Here is a 19,285-nt window from a genome sequence, read left to right on the forward strand (position 1 = left end):
ACATGGAACACCGTGTTTCATAGAGATAGTTGATGTAAGTCAGATTCTTCCATTAAGGGCTATTAGATGTTTACTTCTAGAAATAAGAAAATATAGAATCCGTAAAAGAGATTATAGAAATTCCCAAGCCCAGTTCGTTTCTTTTAAAGATGAGAAGTCTGAAATTCAAGGAGTTTAAGTATCATACTGTAAAAAAAAAAAAAAAAAAAAAAAAAAAATCAAAGCTCAGCCAAGCTCTGAGATGTTTCCCATCAAACTCACAAGCAGTAACTTGAACCTTAGTCTTGTAGTTCTAGATGTGAGACCTTGGTTTGTGTGACCTGCTTAACTTCTCTGTGTCTCTGTCTTTTTATTCCTAGAAAAAAGGGATAATTATACTATCTTCCTCGTAGGGATACCCTTGAGAATTAAGAATGTATATATAGCATTTAGGAAAGGGCCTGCCACATAGGAAGCTATTATTAGTATTAGTGACATTAGAAAGAACATGACAGAGACTTGGGGAATTTACCATTGTGTTTCGTTAGTAATCTTTATAATAATCACAATTGTCTATAAGGTTTCATTAAATTGCATTTTTCTTTTAAAGACTGGAGTCATGTTCCTCTTGGGCCTAGCCCTTCTGTGTAAGTCCTAAAACAAGTTAGTACTCCTCTGTAATCTCCAAAAAAATAATTTCTGTAGACTTTTTCATTATGAAGTCTTAATTTTAGAAGATGTTAGAAGATACTTCAAATGAAGGGGAAATAATGGGGAAAATGAAAGGGCTTCCTGTATATGTGTGGATCCAGAACACAAAAATTTCTCCAACTTGTATAATCTTTCATCTTATCTCTCTCTGTTTTATGCATTGTTTGCTTATATGTATATAAAAGCACTCACCATCTTCCTCTCCAGCTCATGCTTTAAAGCGAGTCAGTGTAATCAACTCCAGACTGAAAGACCAAATCTTGGAGCAAAATGATAGGTGAGTATTAGGATAATACCAGGCTCACTGGGATTATGGACTAATTAATTACAATACTTTTAGCATTTAAAATGCATCCTTTATAAAGGATCTACACATTACAATGGCTGCAAAATGTACTTAGTGGTTTCCAGATTTTAAACTCTAAGTTGGATGGATGTGTCTAAGGTTTTAAGAGAGATGGATGTGAATTAGTTTGGGAAATACGTGCTCACAGACTCTCACTAACTTCTAGACTAAATTCTGGTAGCAGAATTTGTGTGTGTGTGTGTGTGTGTGTGTGTGTGCGCGCGCACGTGCACGCACTCTCCCCAACCCATAACATTCATACACACTGCTGATGTAAATGTGAAAATAAGCTATAGATGTGAAAATTCTACAATGGACTGGTATGATTATCAGGCCGAGATATGTGACTTAGAAATAGGGACTTGGCGTAGGAATTGAAGAATCTGTTAAATAAAACAAGAGAAAGGAAGGAAAGAAGAGAGGGAGGGAGGAAGTGAGGGAAGAGGTGGGGAGAAGGTATGAAGGGAAGGAGGGAGGGAGGGAGGAAGTGAAAGAAGGATGGGAGAAAGAGAAATAAAAATAATAAAACATTGAGCATGATCAGATTTTGTTATACTTTTTTTTTCAAGAGTGACTAAAATGAACAGTGATTAAAGCAAATTACCCTAATCTGTTATTTGCCCCAATATTCCCCACAGCAGTTACAGATAGGAGACTGAAAGAAAAAAAGAAAAATAATAGGAATAAACAGATTAAGAAGTGGGTGCCAGAATTATAGGGAGCAGCCATTCATCAACATTGCTATTTATAAAACAGACAATCGGGATGGATTATAGGGAAGCAAGCACTCTGGGATCCATTGGCTCAGAATTTTTTAGATTTGACCTTGAATTTACTTATTTATTTTGAAAAGAGTGGCTATTCCTCAGGATGTGTGGGTGATGTAGATGTTCCAGGTTGGAGTTCTGCCTTCGTATCAGATTCCGCTGAGTCAGTAGATCCACTAAATTGTTCTCCGGATATCCCTATGACTTGCTCACCTGCCTTTTGCAGGTCTTTGCTCAAATATTACCTTATCGATGAAGACTTTGGGTTTAGCCACACTATTTTATCACAATACTTCCCAACCATTTCCAGGCTTATTTTTCCCCCTATAATTCTTATTAATTTTCAGTATACTGGAAAAATTTACTTTTATTTTGTCTTTCACTTCTAGGTTTTAAGCTTTATAACAGCCTAAATTTTTGTTCAGTGCTTTATCGCCGTCTAAACAAGTTTCAACTAAACACTGAATGAAAAGTTGTGTTATATGTTATTATAACATATAAGCTGATTTCAATAAATAATTGTTGAATGGATGAATAAGTAACTGAATTCTGAAAGAACACGCAAGGGTCTTTTAATCCATCATTTATTCTGGGTTTTTTGTTTTTTTTTTACCATTATGACAATGCCTTTCATTTAAATGAGTGTCAGTTTTTGAGGATCCCCAAGTGAGTCCAGAACCCCTGACCCAGACTTTGAAATTCATGTGCTGTAGGATCCACACATCTCTGATCATTAGGAGAATTTTCACCTGTGTATAGTTTTACCATGCAGTCAATATGTAACTTGTTTAAAAGCTTAAATTTAAAAAATAAGTAAGTATAGTTATTAACTTAATCTCTATATACATCAGTATGTAATACATACATCAGTTTCTCTAGAATACATCAGTTGTTCTCATTTATAAAATCATTGTCAATCACAATATCTAAATCGAACCCCTTGAAGTTTTTGTGAATCACATTTGGGAAGTTTCTTCTTGAAGCAAGAATCCCAATCCCTATAAAAATGTATTTACAGAATTGATTTCTAAACATTTCTGAAGTTGTGTAGGCTCAGACTGACGCCAGCATTCTGAAACTTGCTTCTCCAGCGATGGGTACATTGGGAAGATGACCTCAATTCCAATATGTTATGTCTTTGTTAATACAAGCTTACTTTTTAACAACTGCAATAAAAATGTCATTGGAGGTCCATGAATCCCCCCCCTGCTGATCTTTTCTTGTTTGTCGTCATAGTAAAGAAATCTTTTTTTTATCTCTTGTTCGAGAGACCAGAGACCTATTTCAATTTTCCAAAATATGTGCATGTTGGGCTGCTTCCTATGTATTTCCTCGTTTGTTATTTTCTCTGCTACTTCTCATTCTAGCTTTCATTTTTTTATATGCTTTACTCTATGGCAAGATAATATTACATGGAGAAAATTTTCCTGGCTTCTTAACCTAACTTTCTATTTTTTAGAATTACCCAATTTCCACTTAGTGCAGCATTAAGACAAGGGGCTGGAAGGTACACACAGGCAGGAGCTTTACAGCAGTTAGAGACTCATTACAATGGGATGTACTGAGATAGAATGCAGTGAGTCTTACTCATGGAAGAGTTAGTTCATGGAGGAAGTGGCTAACTGCCCATCAGGACGGGTGTGAAAAGGGAGTCAGACTAAATAGTGTCTGAAATTTAAGACTTAGAATTACTTTATGACACATTAGTTCAGTTCTCTAATAGGGACTAAAATAATTTGAACTGTTTCTACATTTTACTTTTCACTTTCTGGTTTAAATTTCCATGGTATATATTAATTATTTTATTTCTTTAAGTATTTATTAATACCTTCCTCAGATAAAATAAGTCAGGAATGTTATTTCAGTAACTAGACTGCCCCCTTCTGCCTTTCACGTCAGACTCTTTTAATCACTTTAATCCTCCCATACATATTCCATACTTTTTAACTGCATGCTCAGTTCGGGGATAATGGTTTCAGTATGTTAATTTTATATCTTTTATACAAAAATATGCAGATGGGTATTGTGCCAACTTTCCTGAGGGTTTCTGAAGGACAACCCAAAGCTCATTTTTAAAACTTCTCTACTAGCATAAAATAATTTGCTCTTTTAAAATTCAGATGGAACCTGTTATTCACAACAAAGTGCCCAGAACCAAATGCAGTATTTTTGTGGAAAAAGAATAAATAACATTGTAGTTTGCAAAAGCAGTGCCCTCCTGTATGGTGTCCAATAAATTCTTGGTCTTTGTTAGTTGTGTCTAATTAGGATGCTTTAATTCCCTTTTAACAGTTGGGTTTCATAGCATTTTATATCCAACTACATTAAGAATTAATTTTTTGGCTTGACACCAATGCTGAATTTGCTTATCCAAACAGAAGCCATGCCAAGGGCTTGAAGGATGATGACAGTAATTAACCCAAATCATATACCAGGAGCCGTTCCAATGAAAGTGTCTGTTAAATAGTGTATCTTTTCCTGATGGTGAAGCTGATTCTACAAAGGCCATGTATTGCAACCTCCTGAAGAATGTTTCTTGACATTAGTGCGAGAGATAGAAAGGGAAGAGCCATCAGACTGATCAAATAAAGCCTTTCTTATTCTTATTTATTTATTTATTTATTTATTCGACAGAGATAGAGACAGCCAGCGAGAGAGGGAACACAAGCAGGGGGAGTGGGAGAGGAAGAAGCAGGCTCATAGCGGAGGAGCCTTATGTGGGGCTCGATCCCATAACGCCGGGATCACGCCCTGAGCCGAAGGCAGACGCTTAACCGCTGTGCCACCCAGGCGCCCCAAGCCTTTCTTATTCTGATAAATAAAATGGAAAACATGGAGAAATGAGGGAAATTAAACTGAGTTCAGTATTTCCAGAGGTCACTTTGATATTAGGTATATCAAATGACTTAGAACTTAACATATAACATGTTTCTATGTCCCTACAGGGGACAATGAGAGATGTGTAAAAAGAATGATCATTACAGCAAAAAAGTAGGAAAAAAAACTACAACCACTAGAACTTTACTATACAGTAAAATGAAAAATATAATGCAGTTATAGAATAATATTTTAGGTTCATTGCATACTGAGTTACAAAGACCATGTATAAAATTGTTTAAAAGTTAAATAATGGTTTTAGAACAACATTTGTATTATGATACTACACACATTTAGAGAAAAGACTGGCAATTCACAAGTATGTTAGCTTGTCTCTGGAACATAGGATTATGAATCTTCCTTCTCCTGCTTCGCTTCTTCCTCTTTTTTCCCTCCTCCTTTGCCATTACTTTTCTTCATGCTGTTAGGTATTTTCCAAATATATTATTTCCAATAATACAGTTCTAGAGGAATTGACATGTACAGGATGATTGGTTAGAAACGTGCCAAGATTGAGACAAAGGAAGTGTTTGTGGCCCTTTACAAAGCCAGAGAAAGCTTTAAAGGAGGTAGGGAAATATCTGGTGGTATAGAGATAAACAAGCAAAGAGATGAAGTAAGCATTTTACCGTATAGATCTGGAACTCAAGGGAGAGGTATGGACTAGAACAATCAATTTGAGAGTCACCCACAAAGAAGAAGGTCATTGAAACTGAGTGAATGAGATTACTCAGAAGAGTGTGGAGCATAAAAAGGAAATAGAGTTGGCCCTAGAACAATGTGAGGGGTTAGGGGCACCAACTCCCCATGCAGCTGAAAATCTGAGTATAACTTTTGACTCTGCAAAAGCTTAACTACTAATAGCCTATAAGTTGACCGGAAGCCTTATTGACAGCAGTCAATTAACACATATTTTGTATGTTAAATGTATTATATACTGTATTTTTACAAAAAAGTAAGCTAGAGAAAAGAGAATCTTATTAAGAAAATCAAAAGGAAAATACAATTAGAGTACCATATGTATATTTATTGAAAAAAATCTGCATTTAAGTGCACCACCGCAGTTCAAGCCTGTGTTGTTCAAGGTTCGACTATAATGACTACAATGGAGCCTGAGGAAACATGAACATTAAAGAGATGACAGAGAAAGGAGCCTAAAGAGAGAAACTCATGGAGGCCCAGAGAGGTGTGAGAAAATACAAATGCGTGTTGGTAGGGAAGTAAAAGGAAATGTTCCTTAAACAGGGAGTGGTCAATGATGTTAAATGTCATGAAGAGTTTAAGTGAAATAATTTTTAAAGTAGCCCATGGATATAACAATAAGTATTTTACTCATTTCATCAAGGCACCATTGATGGAAACACTTTCAGCCAGGTGCCACACAGTTTAAGGAGGCAAAGTGGTTTAGCAGAAAAATCTTTGGCTATGAAAGGAAGGCAAGAAGTAGGATAGTAACTGACAAGGGACATGGAGTTGAGAGTAGTATCATTTTTGTGGTGATGGTATTGGTTTTAAGATGAGAAGAACGTGTTGTTCTCTATGGGCTGATGGGAAGGAACAGGAGTAGGGAGGATGAAAATGAAGATTAGAAAAAATTGGGAACAACTTAGGGTTTCTTAGATTTGCCTTAAGATGAGAATCCCTTGGATCATTTGTTTGAAAGGCAGGTTTCCAGAGGGGGAAATCCTATAATCTCTATTTCTAACAAGTACCATCAAGGGACTCATTGGCAGGACAGTGTGGAAACACTATAGTTAATAAACGTGTTTTGAGAAAATGGGACAGAATGGGATTCAGATTATGTGGTTTAGAAAAGGCTGCATAGAGGTGCATATAAATGTAGAGATTTGGTGACTGACTTTCCTGTCTGCCTTTACTTTCTCCATCAAGTAGGATGTGGGCCCCTTCTAAGAGTCATGCAAGAATTTCTAGGTAGTATTAAGAGCCCAGGCAGAGGGAAGATGTTAATTCATGGTGGAACCAATTTACAGAGCTGCATGATTTTTTTGAAGCAAGTGCGATGAAGACTGACATGTAAGTTCTAACACGGAGGTTTAATGGAAAGAAAGCAGAGCCTGAGAGTTCAGAATAGTACCACAGTTTGGATGATATTGTAATCGTGGACTACAGGCTGGATAATGAAGGCAACAGAGAGAGATAATACGTTTGCCTGGGACTGAGGGTTTCCTGGAATGTGGGACAGTCAGTGCTAAAACCAGGAATATCTGGGAAACCAGAATCATTGATCATCCTAGGAGAGCAAGGATGGTAGAAAGGTGGATTCAGGAGCTGGAAGTTTAGATGGAATTGAAACCAAATGTAGTGAGAGTTATTGAATGTACAATTTAGAAATAGAAGGGGTTATAGCCAGAGATTGAAATGTTGAGTTGGGTTTTCCAAGGTGGGTTAGTTCCAGGTTATAAGATTCATGACTTAAAGTCCTGACAGTTGATGGTCAAAGTGGAATGCAGATGAAGGACCTGGAAGTATGAAGGTCATAAGATTGAAAAGAGATTGAGTTTAATAAGCTGCTTATGTAAACTATGACATCACCTAGAATGGAGGCAGAACAAAGTGGGATGAAGAGCCCAATGCCACTTTATTTATTAATTAATTTGTTTGTTTATTTTAGAGAGAGAGAGTGCTCATGAGCAGGGAGAGGAGCAGAGGGAGAGGAACAAGCAGACTCTGAGCTCAGTGCGGAGGCCACCATGGGTCTTGATCCCATGACCCTGAGATTATGGCCTGAAAGCAATAGTCAGATGCTCAACCAACTTGAGCTACCCAGGTGGCCTTTTAAAAAAAAAAATTTTTTTTTAATTTTTATTCTTTTTTTAAGTAGGTTCCATGCCCAGCATGGAGCTCAAACTCACGACCCTGAAATCAAGAGTCTCATGCTCTACTGACTGAGTCAGGCAGGCGTCCCTTAATGCTAGTCTTGAGAGGCCAGGAGGCAAGTAGATGAGAAGACATAGAGCATGGTACAACCAGGTGGCATTAGCTAAAATAATCTAGGGATTTGGCACAAGTTTGAAGGATAATTACCTAGAAGACGCAGTAAAAAATCAGACTATACGTTCTGATTTTAAAATATATGGGATATTGGAGAATAAACAATCTCCATTCAAAAAGATTAAAGGAATAGAGGTGCCTGGGTGGCACAGCAGTTAGGCGTCTGCCTTTGGCTCAGGGCGTGATCCCAGCATTATGGGATCGAGCCCCACATCAGGCTCCTCCGCTGGGAGCCTGCTTCTTCCTCTCCCACTCCCCCTGCTTATGTTCCCTCTCTCGCTGGCTGTCTCTCTCTCTGTCGAATAAATAAATAAAATCTTAAAAAAAAAAAAGATTAAAGGAACAATGTTATCAGGGCAAAGGAATATGTAATAAAATGGTTGAGAATGTGTAACTGTTAAAAAAGGGGTTGATCTGAAACTACAAAATGTACATTATCTTGTTTTATTAGGCCCTCATTGGATCAAGGAAAACAGTTCTCAATGAAAAAAGAAAAGATCCCTATTGGTGGGGTAAGCACCAGAATTACTAGTATTATTTGTTATTAATCACACAAATATAAAAGATTATATTGCACTATTAATAAATATTATATATTTTTCATTTGAGGAGGGTTGCTATATAATAGTTTGAAGAAATTACATTAAATGAAACTGTTGGTTTATTATAGTGGTGTTTATTTAGGATTACATGTTACTTAGCTATGTGTATTCTTGTTTACTAATGATAGTAGCCAATATTATTTGAACATGCATCATTTTTAAGTGCTCAGGACTATGCTGGCATTTTACATGGACTTATAAGGTGACTGCTGTTAAAATTCCAACTTACAGATGAGTCATCTGGGAGTTAGAGGAGTTAGTGACTTGACCAAGATCAGAAAGCTTAGGAAATGTCATGTAGGATTTAAATCTACCTTGTCTGACTTTTAAGTACAGTAACCTAATTTTATATTAATTTTGCCTTTAGGTGAAGTTCTCAGTCATTCTGAAGTACCTCCAAGCCTTCGGCTGGCTCTGGGTGTGGCTGAGTCTGGCTGCTTACCTCGGGCAGAATTTGGTGGGCATTGGACAGAACCTATGGCTTAGTGCCTGGGTAAAAGAAGCAAAACACATGAGTGAGTTCACAGAATGGGAGCAAATAAGAAGCAATAAACTTAACATCTATGGATTATTGGGATTAATGCAAGGTAAAAAAAAAAAAAAAAAGGTCCAGCTGCTTCTTTTTTCTCTTTTGACCTAACTTATTCAAATGCAAGCGTATGGCATCATTTTATTTCAAATAAAATCTATGCCATATTTTTCAAATATTTTGAGATAATTGAAATGCATATGTTTTTAATTCATCATATTTGAGAAAGTAAACCACACTAAATAATGTATTTGTCTTTTATTCTTGACAAAAAAGTATTTGGAAAGGTGTTATTATTCCTATTTTACAGCCGAGGAAAATGAGGCACATACGCTAAGTTATTCAGGACTCAGAAGTCTTGACTACATGGCTACTCACTGTGTATGTGAGACCTGTGATTGATATGAAGATCAATAAGTGAGTCAGTTAAAAACTACATTGTGAGTAAAGTCTAAGACTACATGGCAAGCAGTAAGTGTTATACCGGTAATAAAAGAAAACCCGTGAGGACACAGAGTAAGAAAAAGCCATATCTGAGAGTTAAGATAATTTCCAAGGAATAGTTGTCATTCAAGGTGACACTAAAGAATGATCTGAATTTTGTGAGACTGAGATCATGGAAAAGAAGAGGTGACAAATGCAGAGAGAAAGATGTGAGTAAAGACAGGGGTGGGGAAAGAAAGAGGGTTGGAGGCATGAGTGAGGGTGTCAGTTTGAGTGGTCCTCAGATTATTGGTAGGGCAGTAGGGGAACTAGAAGTGGGAAGGTAGTCTGGAGATGATAGTTGGAAAGGCAATGGAAAACTTTCAGAATTTGAGGGAAAAGAGGTGAACTAGAGTTAGTTTTCAAACTAAGAATGAATTAGCAGTGATGAAAAAGAAAGATGAACTTTTATTGGAGGGATTAAATCAGAAACCAGGAAGAATTTGGGATTGATAGGGAAGGAGTAAACAAGTATCTTCTAGGTGGAAGTCTGGATGGAAGATAATCTAATGCAGAAAGATTCTTCTTTGATCTATCTCCACATCACCCGAGGCATCTAGTCTAGTGCTAACCAGTGAGTAGGGAATGGAATAGGATTGAATGAATAAAGAATGAATGAAAATAAATGAACAAATAAATGAATGGTCAGAGAATGGCAATGCAATTGGAGAAAAAGGATAGATAGGAAAGACATTGCAGTGAAAACATATGTAAGAATGGGTGATTTGAAGCTAAGAGGGCCTTATTCATGGTTTTGAAGTTCAGTTTGGGTAACTGGAGAATGGTGAAGACAAAAATAAGGAGAGGAAAGAAAGGCACCTTGAGGGAGAATGATATTCAGGGAGAATTCAAACAAGAAAAAAAAAATACGTGGAAGTCATGCTATCTAAGGATATTCATAAAGGAAAACACAAAGAGATACATGCATTTGGTAAAAAAAAAAAAATGAAGATAAAAAATATGAAACTTAGGGTTTTGCTTCTTGTTTCTCCTTTCCCATCTTTATTGTGTGGCCATAGTATTGTTTGTAAGTGTCTCCATCAAAAGTATGCAAATATTATGAGATAGATTTATGTTCATTTTGCCATTCTGTTAGCAGTATTCATTGGGGAAAGAGATGTTAATGACTAAAACAAGATATAAGAAATGTCTATAGTATGAAAGATACATTGTGTTTAGTTTTGAATTAGTGAGAGTCAAGTTTATTGGCTTGCAACTTGCAACTCATTGAGGAAAGAATAGATATAGCAGTCTAGAATTCTGAGCAGCAAAAGAAACACCCATATATACAAATATCTCTATATCTATGTCTATCACATCTACATATGAAAGTTAAACTCACACCAATCCAGGAGCTCATGTTACAAGTTTAGGGGAAATTCAATATACTTTTAAGAATATTTTAAGTCAGCCACTATCATTTCCTATACTAGACAAAGCATGTAGTTTAGTGTTCACAGTTTTACTATTGTAAAGTCTTACTTTTTTTAATCAGATTTTTTAACTTTTTATTTAAATTCCAGTTAGTTAACATACAGTGTAATATTAGTTTAAGATATATTTTTTTTTCATTTGCCATGTATCTTTTTTTAATCTTTTTCAAGTTTTTATTTAAATTCCAGTGTGTTAATATACAGTGTAACATTAGTTTCAGGTGTAAAATTTAGTGATTTATCGCTTACATAGAACACCCAGTGCTCATCACAACAAGAGCACTCCTTAATACCCATCACTTATTTAACCCATTCCCCCTGCCTAGCTCCCCTCCAGTAACTCTCAGTTTTTTCTCTGCAGTTAAGAGTCTGTTTTCTGGTTTGTCTTTCTTTGATTTATCTTTATATTCATCTGTTTTGTTTCTTAAATTCCACATATGACTGAAATAATATCGTATATTTGTCTTTTTCTGACAGACTTATTTTGCGTAGCATAATACTCTCTAGCTCCATCCACGTCATTGCAAATGGCAAGATTTCATTCTTTTTTATGGCTGAGGAATATTCGTGTGTGTGTGTGTGTGTGTGTGTGTGTGTGTGTGTGTGTGTACGTCCCACAACTTCTTTATCCATTCATCAGTGGATGGACATTTGGGCTCTTTCCATAATTTGGCTAATATAGATGATGGTCTATAAACATCGGGGTGCACGTATCCCTTCAAATTAGTATTTTGGTTATTCTTTGGGTAAATACTTATTAATGCTATTTCTCCATCATAGGGTAACTCTGTTTTTAACTTTTTGAGGAACGTCCATGCTTTTTTCCAGAGTGCCTGAGCCACTTTGCATTCCCACCAACAATGAAAGAGGATTCCTTTTTCTCCACATCTTCACCAACACCTGTTGTTTCTTGTATTGTTGATTTTATCCATTCTGACAGGTGTGAGGTGATATCTCATTGTAGTTTTGAGTTGTTTTCCCAAATGATGAGAGATGTTGAATATCTTTCCATATGTTTATTGCCCATCTGTCTGTCTTCTTTGGGAAAATGTCTATTTGTGTCTTCTGCCCATCTTTTAATTGGATTATTTGTTTTTTGGGTGTTGAGTTTTGTAAGTTCTTCATATATTTTGGATAGTAATCTTTTATCAGATACAGCATTTGCAGATATCTTCTCCCATTCCATAGGTTGCCTTTTCATTTTGTTGTTAGTTTTCTCCACTGAGCAGAGGCTTTTTATATTGTTGAAGTCCCAATAGTTTATTTTTGCTTTTGTTTCCCTTGCCTCAGGAGACATATCTAGTAAGAAGTTGCTATGGCTAATGTCAAAGAGGTTACTGCCTCTGTTCTCCTCTAGGGCTTTTATGGCTTCAGGTCTCATGTTTACGTCTTTAATCTATTTAGAATTTGTTTTTGTGTATGGTGTAAGAAAGTGGTCTAGTTTCATTCTTTTGCATTTTGCTGTCCAGTTTTCCCAACACCATTTGTTGAAGAGACTCTCTTTAATTAACTAGATAGTAGGTATAGGAAATATTTTGTAATGAGGCAACAGATTATACAGTCTAGTCAAAAAAATTTTTTCCTGATTGGCTTTTTGTGTAGAGTGGTCTTCAGTCATTAAAATATGAATCTTCCTGGGGCATCTGGGTGGCTGTCGGTTGAGCATCCGACTCTTGATCTCAGCTCAGGTTTTGATCTCAGGGTCATGAGTTCAAGCCCTGTATTGGGCTCCATATTGGGTGTGGAGCCTACTATAAAAAAAAATAAGAATCCTCTCTAATTTTTCTTTCATTTTTAATTTTTTTGCATTAAAAATTTAAATTTTCTGAAGACTTATTATTAGACGCAATTATAAGTTTTCTGTAAGTGGGTAAGCCTAAGAAATGAAAATGTGTAATTTCTGATTTTTTCAGTAGACCACAGCTGCATCTTACAGAATCTTTTCCAATGAGGGGGAGGCTGTATTCCTTACATCATCATAGCTCACAAAATAAAAAGGGCAGGGGTGCTTTAAAGCATAAGCAGCATTGTCTGTCACATGTTAATACTACAGACTTACTGTGAATAATATAGAAAGCAACATTCAAAAGAAACATTTAAAGCACAATGTCAGATCTGTTATTTTGTAACAATAATACAAATCTTACCTCATTTTCTAAGTAAGAAATAGTTCTGAACATTTTTTCCCCCTAGGTCCCAGCTGTTCTCCTTAGAATATTTTAGAACACTCTAAATATCCCCAATCTATTATGCTTTATGCCTCATTGTTAAGAACTTCCTTTCTCCAATCCAATGTGAAAAACATAGGCACCTTATTTTCAAAGTGCAATGTTTAAAGAGTAAACTGCTGCTTCTAGTTTAAGTTGAGTGAGTGGATCATCTACTTAATTTATCTCACAAAATTCCAATGAGATGCCAGTGAATAAATGTAAAAGCAAAGACTTCAGAAGATTTCAGAATGATAAATTTCTGCATAAGCAATTAAACTGATAGTTAATCAAGGGTAGAAGAACCTGTGCCAGGAACGGTTAAGGGAGAAGCTATAACATAAGAGGGAGATGTTCATTTGAGCAATGGCGAAACACTAAACTCATGGTCACAGGTAGAGAGTAGGATTGAATTCCACGGAAATAATCAAAATAATTCACTAGACCATTGTTCTCCTGGCCCATCCGTCTCTCCTACAACACCCACCACCATCATGTGCACAGCAGCTGGCATTGTAACAATACAATGAAAACTAGAAAGCTGATATCTAAAGAGGAAATTAGGGTTCCTAATGTGTGTGGCATACATAGAAGAAATCCTCCTTAAATGGCTTTTGGAAAAGCTCCAGTCTACATGTCTGGATCCCAATATTCACACTCTCTGTCACATCTGCCCACTTATGTGGAATTTGAAGCAATCCTCTCCATCTAGAGGAAAAAAAATGTTGCAAGAAATTAATGTGTGCAGTAGCAGAAGGAAGCCACACCAAGTACCTCTATTAATTAACCATGGGTTTATCTCCTATGTTTAAACTGATAATAATGGATGGTCTTGCATTTTAATCAAACCGATAGCATAAATAAGAGCTAACAAATAAAGCAATGGAGTCCAGAAATAAAACAATCCTATTTGAAATAGAAGCTTAAAATGTCAAGTTAGTGTCTTCAGAGATTCAAAATATTATATCCACAAAGCAAGTGTGAAAATGTGCTGAAATAAATTCAATCTTAGACAAAAAAATCTCGAAACATTTAAAGAATTTAAAGAGATTGTACAAGTGTGAGAAGATAAATTAGAAGAAATTATCCCAGATGATAACATTGAAAAGATAGATGAAAAATGATAAATGAGAAAATTAGAGGAATAATCCAGGAAGCTCAACATTCACGTGTCTTTCAGTAAATGCAAGTGAAAATGATCAAATTCATAATATTTAACATTTCCCATAAGTGAAGAATGCAAATGTCTGATCTTGTAACCATTCCATTTAGAGTGGAAAGAAAGAGGGTTCCAAGAGAGTAGTTTATGTTACAAAGAGAAGGGGGCTAAATAGGATGAAGGAAATAATAGAATATCTGATGAGTTTGAATATATTCAGAAGAGATTTGCTGACTATTGAAGTGTTTGGGAATAAATTAGTGCTTGTTGCATAGGAAACTAAGAATATGGAAAAAGTGGTGAACTTCATGCATAATGTATGCTTAGTGGCAGTATAAATATTGAATGTTTATTTGAGGAAAGACGGTGAAACTTGTTTTTGAAAGAGGAAAAAGGAAGTATGGGGGGAGTGAGGTAGGAAAAAATAGAAAATATTTAAAGCTAAGAAATCATTTAACAGCAGCATGTGATATTATTTAAAATGTAAAGGAATTAGCTGAAATAATTTAAGATGGTCAGGGTCAACTATCATTGTTTTGTTTTGTTTTACACATACTTACAAAAGAATAAGAATCATATTGGCAATATACTTTTATTAGCAATTTTGTGTATTAGAGAACAATGGAGCAATTGTGTATACCCTGTGACTCAGAACAGACTAGCTTAAGTAAAATGGAAATTTATTGACTCCCCAAACTAAAAAGTCCAGGCATATGTCTTTATACACACTCCATCCCTGTGCTCAGATGAAGTGTCCACTACTCTTTATTTATTAGCTCTGTTTGTTGTCCTCATTGGCTTAATTCTCAGGCTTCACATGGTGTTGGAAATGTTCTCTATCAAAGAACTTCCCTCCATAGAAATCCATGAAGTTACTCTCCTTGAAGCAATTTGAGTCACATATTTGTCTTTGACCAATCACTGTAACAAAGCATGTCTTCTTCCAGCCTTACAAGTCCTCCAGTTTGAGAACTTTTTGTCCTTTCATTTGTTCTTGCACATGGATAGCTCTTTTATGAGCTCGTCTCTTTCTTGTCATAGTTTGTCAAATGCAGGTAACAACAGTTATATTGTTATAGCATCAATAGGTGCTTATAACTATTTCCAACCTCTTCCACTAAAGCTATATGGTTATTATTTATATGTCTGCCTTTTCAGTCTTTGCAAGGACCACCCTTCCACCAACCATATCTCAGTAGTTAACTGACCAGAAATTAAATAAATAATAAAAGGTTTATTGCTTATTCTTGGAATCCAAGTTGAAGAAGCAATCCATCCACCATCATAAATATTGGCAGGCACCGTACAAAAGTAATAAACTTTAGCAGTTCTGATACCAGCAATTAAATGCTGTAACCTGGTATTATGTGTTGTTTCTCCTTCAACTTGTTCAGAACTCTTCATAAGGTCCCATAAATCACAAGGAGGCCAGAAAGAGCAACTCTACCATGGACCTAGAAGCTAGGAGAACTATAATTATTTGGCTAGCAGCACCAGTGACTATCGTATTGCCCCATAGGACATTACAAAATTAATAAGTTGCTAGTATGCTGTGAACCTGGGTGTTCTGTTATGTTTCGTGCATTTCTCTAGAATCTATGCCCATGAATAAGGAGAGCCCTTCTTTGATAAGATGGCAACCCATCAGAGTATATACTTATTATCAGTGCACCATATAGATGTATACTTAGTTCAGTCCACAATTACACGTTGTTAAGTGTGCTCTTTGAGTTTTCCATTTTAAAAATGCTATGATAAGCAACTTTTTGAGAGTTAAGTTACCAAATTCCTTTGGGAGGTTAACATACCCCTGATAACATTTTGTGGTTAGGTCTCTTCGTCTGCTCTGGAGCCTATATACTCACCAGAGGATCCCTGGCTGCCTCTCGAACTTTGCATACTCAGCTATTGGATAATGTGCTACACCTCCCGCTCAGGTTTTTTGAAACCAATCCCATAGGCCAGATCATCAGTCGGTTCACCAAGGTCAGTAGACCCACACCTTGTTGCATATAGCATACCTAAAAATGATGATCCATAGTTAGTACCTTGTAATAGAATTTGTGGGAAAAAAAAAATCACCCTGAAAAGATGGCATTATGTTCAGTATAGCGTTCCTTGTTATTTTATTTCTAATTCTTGGGACATTATAATGGATGTATAGCAGCACCACATCTTACACACACAATCAAAATAACCCTTGAAAATTGCTGAAAGGATCCAAAGAGCATATGTGCTCTGGTGTCTACAACTCCAATTCTTACATCCATTTAGCTTGAGAATCACTGTTTTGGGCTGAGAGAGTAAAACAAATATAAGCTATATGAAGATAACTGGATTTTAAGCATTCTGCCTTTAAGAAAACTGTCAACTCACTTATGGTGAATGGGAGAGAGGTGGGGCTTCCCAGAATGTCTCTGTTTACCTACAGGGTTTTCCTCCTGGTGTTTACTATCAAACACTTACAACTGCACTGTCCAACAGAAATGTAATGCAAGCCACATCGGTAATTTTAAATTTTCTAGTAGCCGCAATAAAGAAGTAAAAAGAGACAGCTGGAAATAATTATAATAATATATTTTATTTAACATAGAATGCCTGAAACATTATTTCAAACTTGTTTAAAGTTGTTTAAAATTATTAACTAAATATCTCATGTTCTTTTTTTCTACATAGTCTTCAAAATCTGATTTGTATTATTTGCTTATGGCACATCTCAGTTTGCAGTAGCCATGTGTCACGTGCTGAATAGACACATATTGCTAGTGGTTCCTGAATTAGATAGTACAGGGCCACCACTATAAAATATGCCAATACATTTGTGTGTACATGTAAAAAATTTTTGGTGTGTGTATGGGGAAAGTGAGGATAAAACATGAAAATCAAAGTGAAAGTACCTAGCATAATAAATGTTTGGTGGAATATTAAATCTTACTTCATCATACCAATGCACATGTTGTTTTTGAAAATGTATGGAAGAATTTGATCTCCAGCATTTTTATCTGTCAGTGGACATTTCTCTAGGACCCTACTGAGTAACTGTCATTTTTATACAGTAACATGTCCAGTGCTTGGGTCTTAAACAGATGAGAATATGGAAAGGCGTGTTCTGAGGACAGGCAGGAAACTACATATGGATATGATGCTCTTACACTATTTGGTATGTGAGATAATCAGAGAAATCCCACAGCAAGACTGAGATTAATAAAATTCCATCTCTACTCTGTGTCAGTTTTGTCGTGAACTGAGTAGTCGTCCATCCCTCTAGGTTGAATATCTTCCTACTCCCTGGGATTTTTTAGGTCATACCTTATGCTATAGATTTGATTAAGTTATATGTGCATTGATGCATGACCTTCCTATGTTCTTCTTTCATTCATTGTCTCTTCCATCTTTCAGTGTCTAATTTTGCAAATGAGGTTTATTTTGTTTTTCTGCCTCTTGGAATGCTGACAGGATCCAGCTACCCAAAAGACCACTGAATATGTTCTCAGTGGATAAGAATGGCTCACTAGTATTTTACAGAATAGTAAATAGTGGTAGGCCAGTGCCCCTAAACACCCAATTACTGGGGTTTGGACTCTATTTTTTAAATGTTTTTTAAGCAGAATCTGACATTAGTCATATAATCTAAGTGCTGTGTAGATGTCACTGGGAAAGCAAATTGCTTGATCATAGGCATGTTGTTACTAGAATGTCCTCTTAACTATTCCAACTGACCACAGGGGGAAATTATATGAGGGTGGACTGGGGAGGGCAAAGACCATGTAGTTAGACTTATCTGATCATCTGGGTAATATTTTTTAAATTTTTCATTGAATGATATATTTCTTCTTTTCCTTATTTTAAACCATGAAAAGTTAAAAATAAAGTGACCTGATATCAATTTTTTTCAGGACATGTTTATAATTGATATACGTTTCCATTACTACTTACGGACCTGGGTGAATTGCACATTGGATGTTATTGGAACAGTTTTGGTCATTGCAGGAGCTTTACCACTCTTCATTCTGGGGGTTATTCCCTTGGTGTTCCTCTATTTCACTATACAGGTAAGAACATGGATTTTTTATGTGTATTAATAACATAAGTTCACAGTCAAATATAGGTTCAGACCCACGTCAATGGTTAGTTAGTTCATGTTCTCCAAAAAGCAGATTCCAAGAAAGGATTCCATATAGTAGAGAGTTCCTGGGGAATGCCTATAAAAGATAAAGGAGAGGGAGCAAGAGAAGCCTGGGTGAGCCCTCAGACAGTGATATAGGTCTGATTCATGTGAGGTAGAGAAGAACATTGGGTAGGCAAAATCTTGGGTTCTAGGACGGTTCCATGAAAGGTTCCTTGCACGAATGGGAAGTCTACCAGTGTCGCCTATTGGAGTGTCCGATGGGTCCCTGAAATGGGCCTGCTTTAGCACCCCTTCCATACTCAGTCATTGCCTGGAGGCAACCTGTGGGAAACATGGCCTCCATGTTCATAGAGTAGTAGATCCAGAGGGACAGCGGCTGACCAGGCTGCCAGTTAGCTGTGCCCCCTGTGGCTGCAGAACTGAGTCGTGCATTTTTATGGCCATCACAAAATCTATATGGTGTTTACATTTTAGCAGAAAGTGAATTGGCCTATAAATCCAAAAGAGAAACCAGTAACTGACTTTTTGTCATGTTATCCTTAACATCAGCAAAGGACTCCTAGAAGAACTAAACAGATCTCTCATGATACGTATCTCTGTATTCTAATTAAAATGTGGTCAACCACATTCCAAAATTATGTCACTGCGAGGCTACAGTGTAAAAGAAAATTTCTTAACACATACTTAATTTAAAAATGAAACCATTTTGAGGCTCTTTACATAAAAGGATGCAGTTCTTATAGTTCAATGTTTTCCCGAAACTCAAGTTTTAAAATTCATATTGGAATTTAATCTGCCCCAACCAGAATGTTAATCATGTTCTCATTCCTACACCTATGCTATTATTATTCCTCCTTCTTCCTATGTTTTCCCTATTCTGTCTGCCTGACTGAATCTTACTTACCCTTCATGGCCTAGGTCATATTTCATTTCTATGTGAAGTATTCTCTACCAAAATAGTGCTAAGAGATCAGACTCATCCAGGTATTATGGATTTATTATACTGCTAGTATTATAGGCTATCTTTTTTAGACCACATATTGTCTCACCA

The 19,285-nt window shown here is 36.2% G+C and overlaps 1 protein-coding gene across 1 annotated transcript in view; it reads left to right on the forward strand.

Moving 5' to 3' along the window:
• LOC123784154 (multidrug resistance-associated protein 1-like) overlaps positions 1–19,285 on the forward strand; it is an 85,945-nt gene that overhangs the window by 51,601 nt on the left and 15,059 nt on the right. Inside the window, exons 16-20 of the mRNA XM_045785441.2 lie at positions 898–967; positions 8,144–8,204; positions 8,662–8,881; positions 15,937–16,091; positions 18,002–18,157. Coding sequence (XP_045641397.2) covers positions 898–967; positions 8,144–8,204; positions 8,662–8,881; positions 15,937–16,091; positions 18,002–18,157 — 662 coding nt within the window. The remainder of the gene's footprint in view (positions 1–897; positions 968–8,143; positions 8,205–8,661; positions 8,882–15,936; positions 16,092–18,001; positions 18,158–19,285) is intronic.

The sequence above is a fragment of the Ursus americanus genome, chromosome 4 (assembly GCF_024610735.1).
Source record: "Ursus americanus isolate L20-20 chromosome 4, mUrsAme1.1.p, whole genome shotgun sequence".
In the NCBI taxonomy this organism is placed as follows: Eukaryota; Metazoa; Chordata; class Mammalia; order Carnivora; family Ursidae; genus Ursus; species Ursus americanus.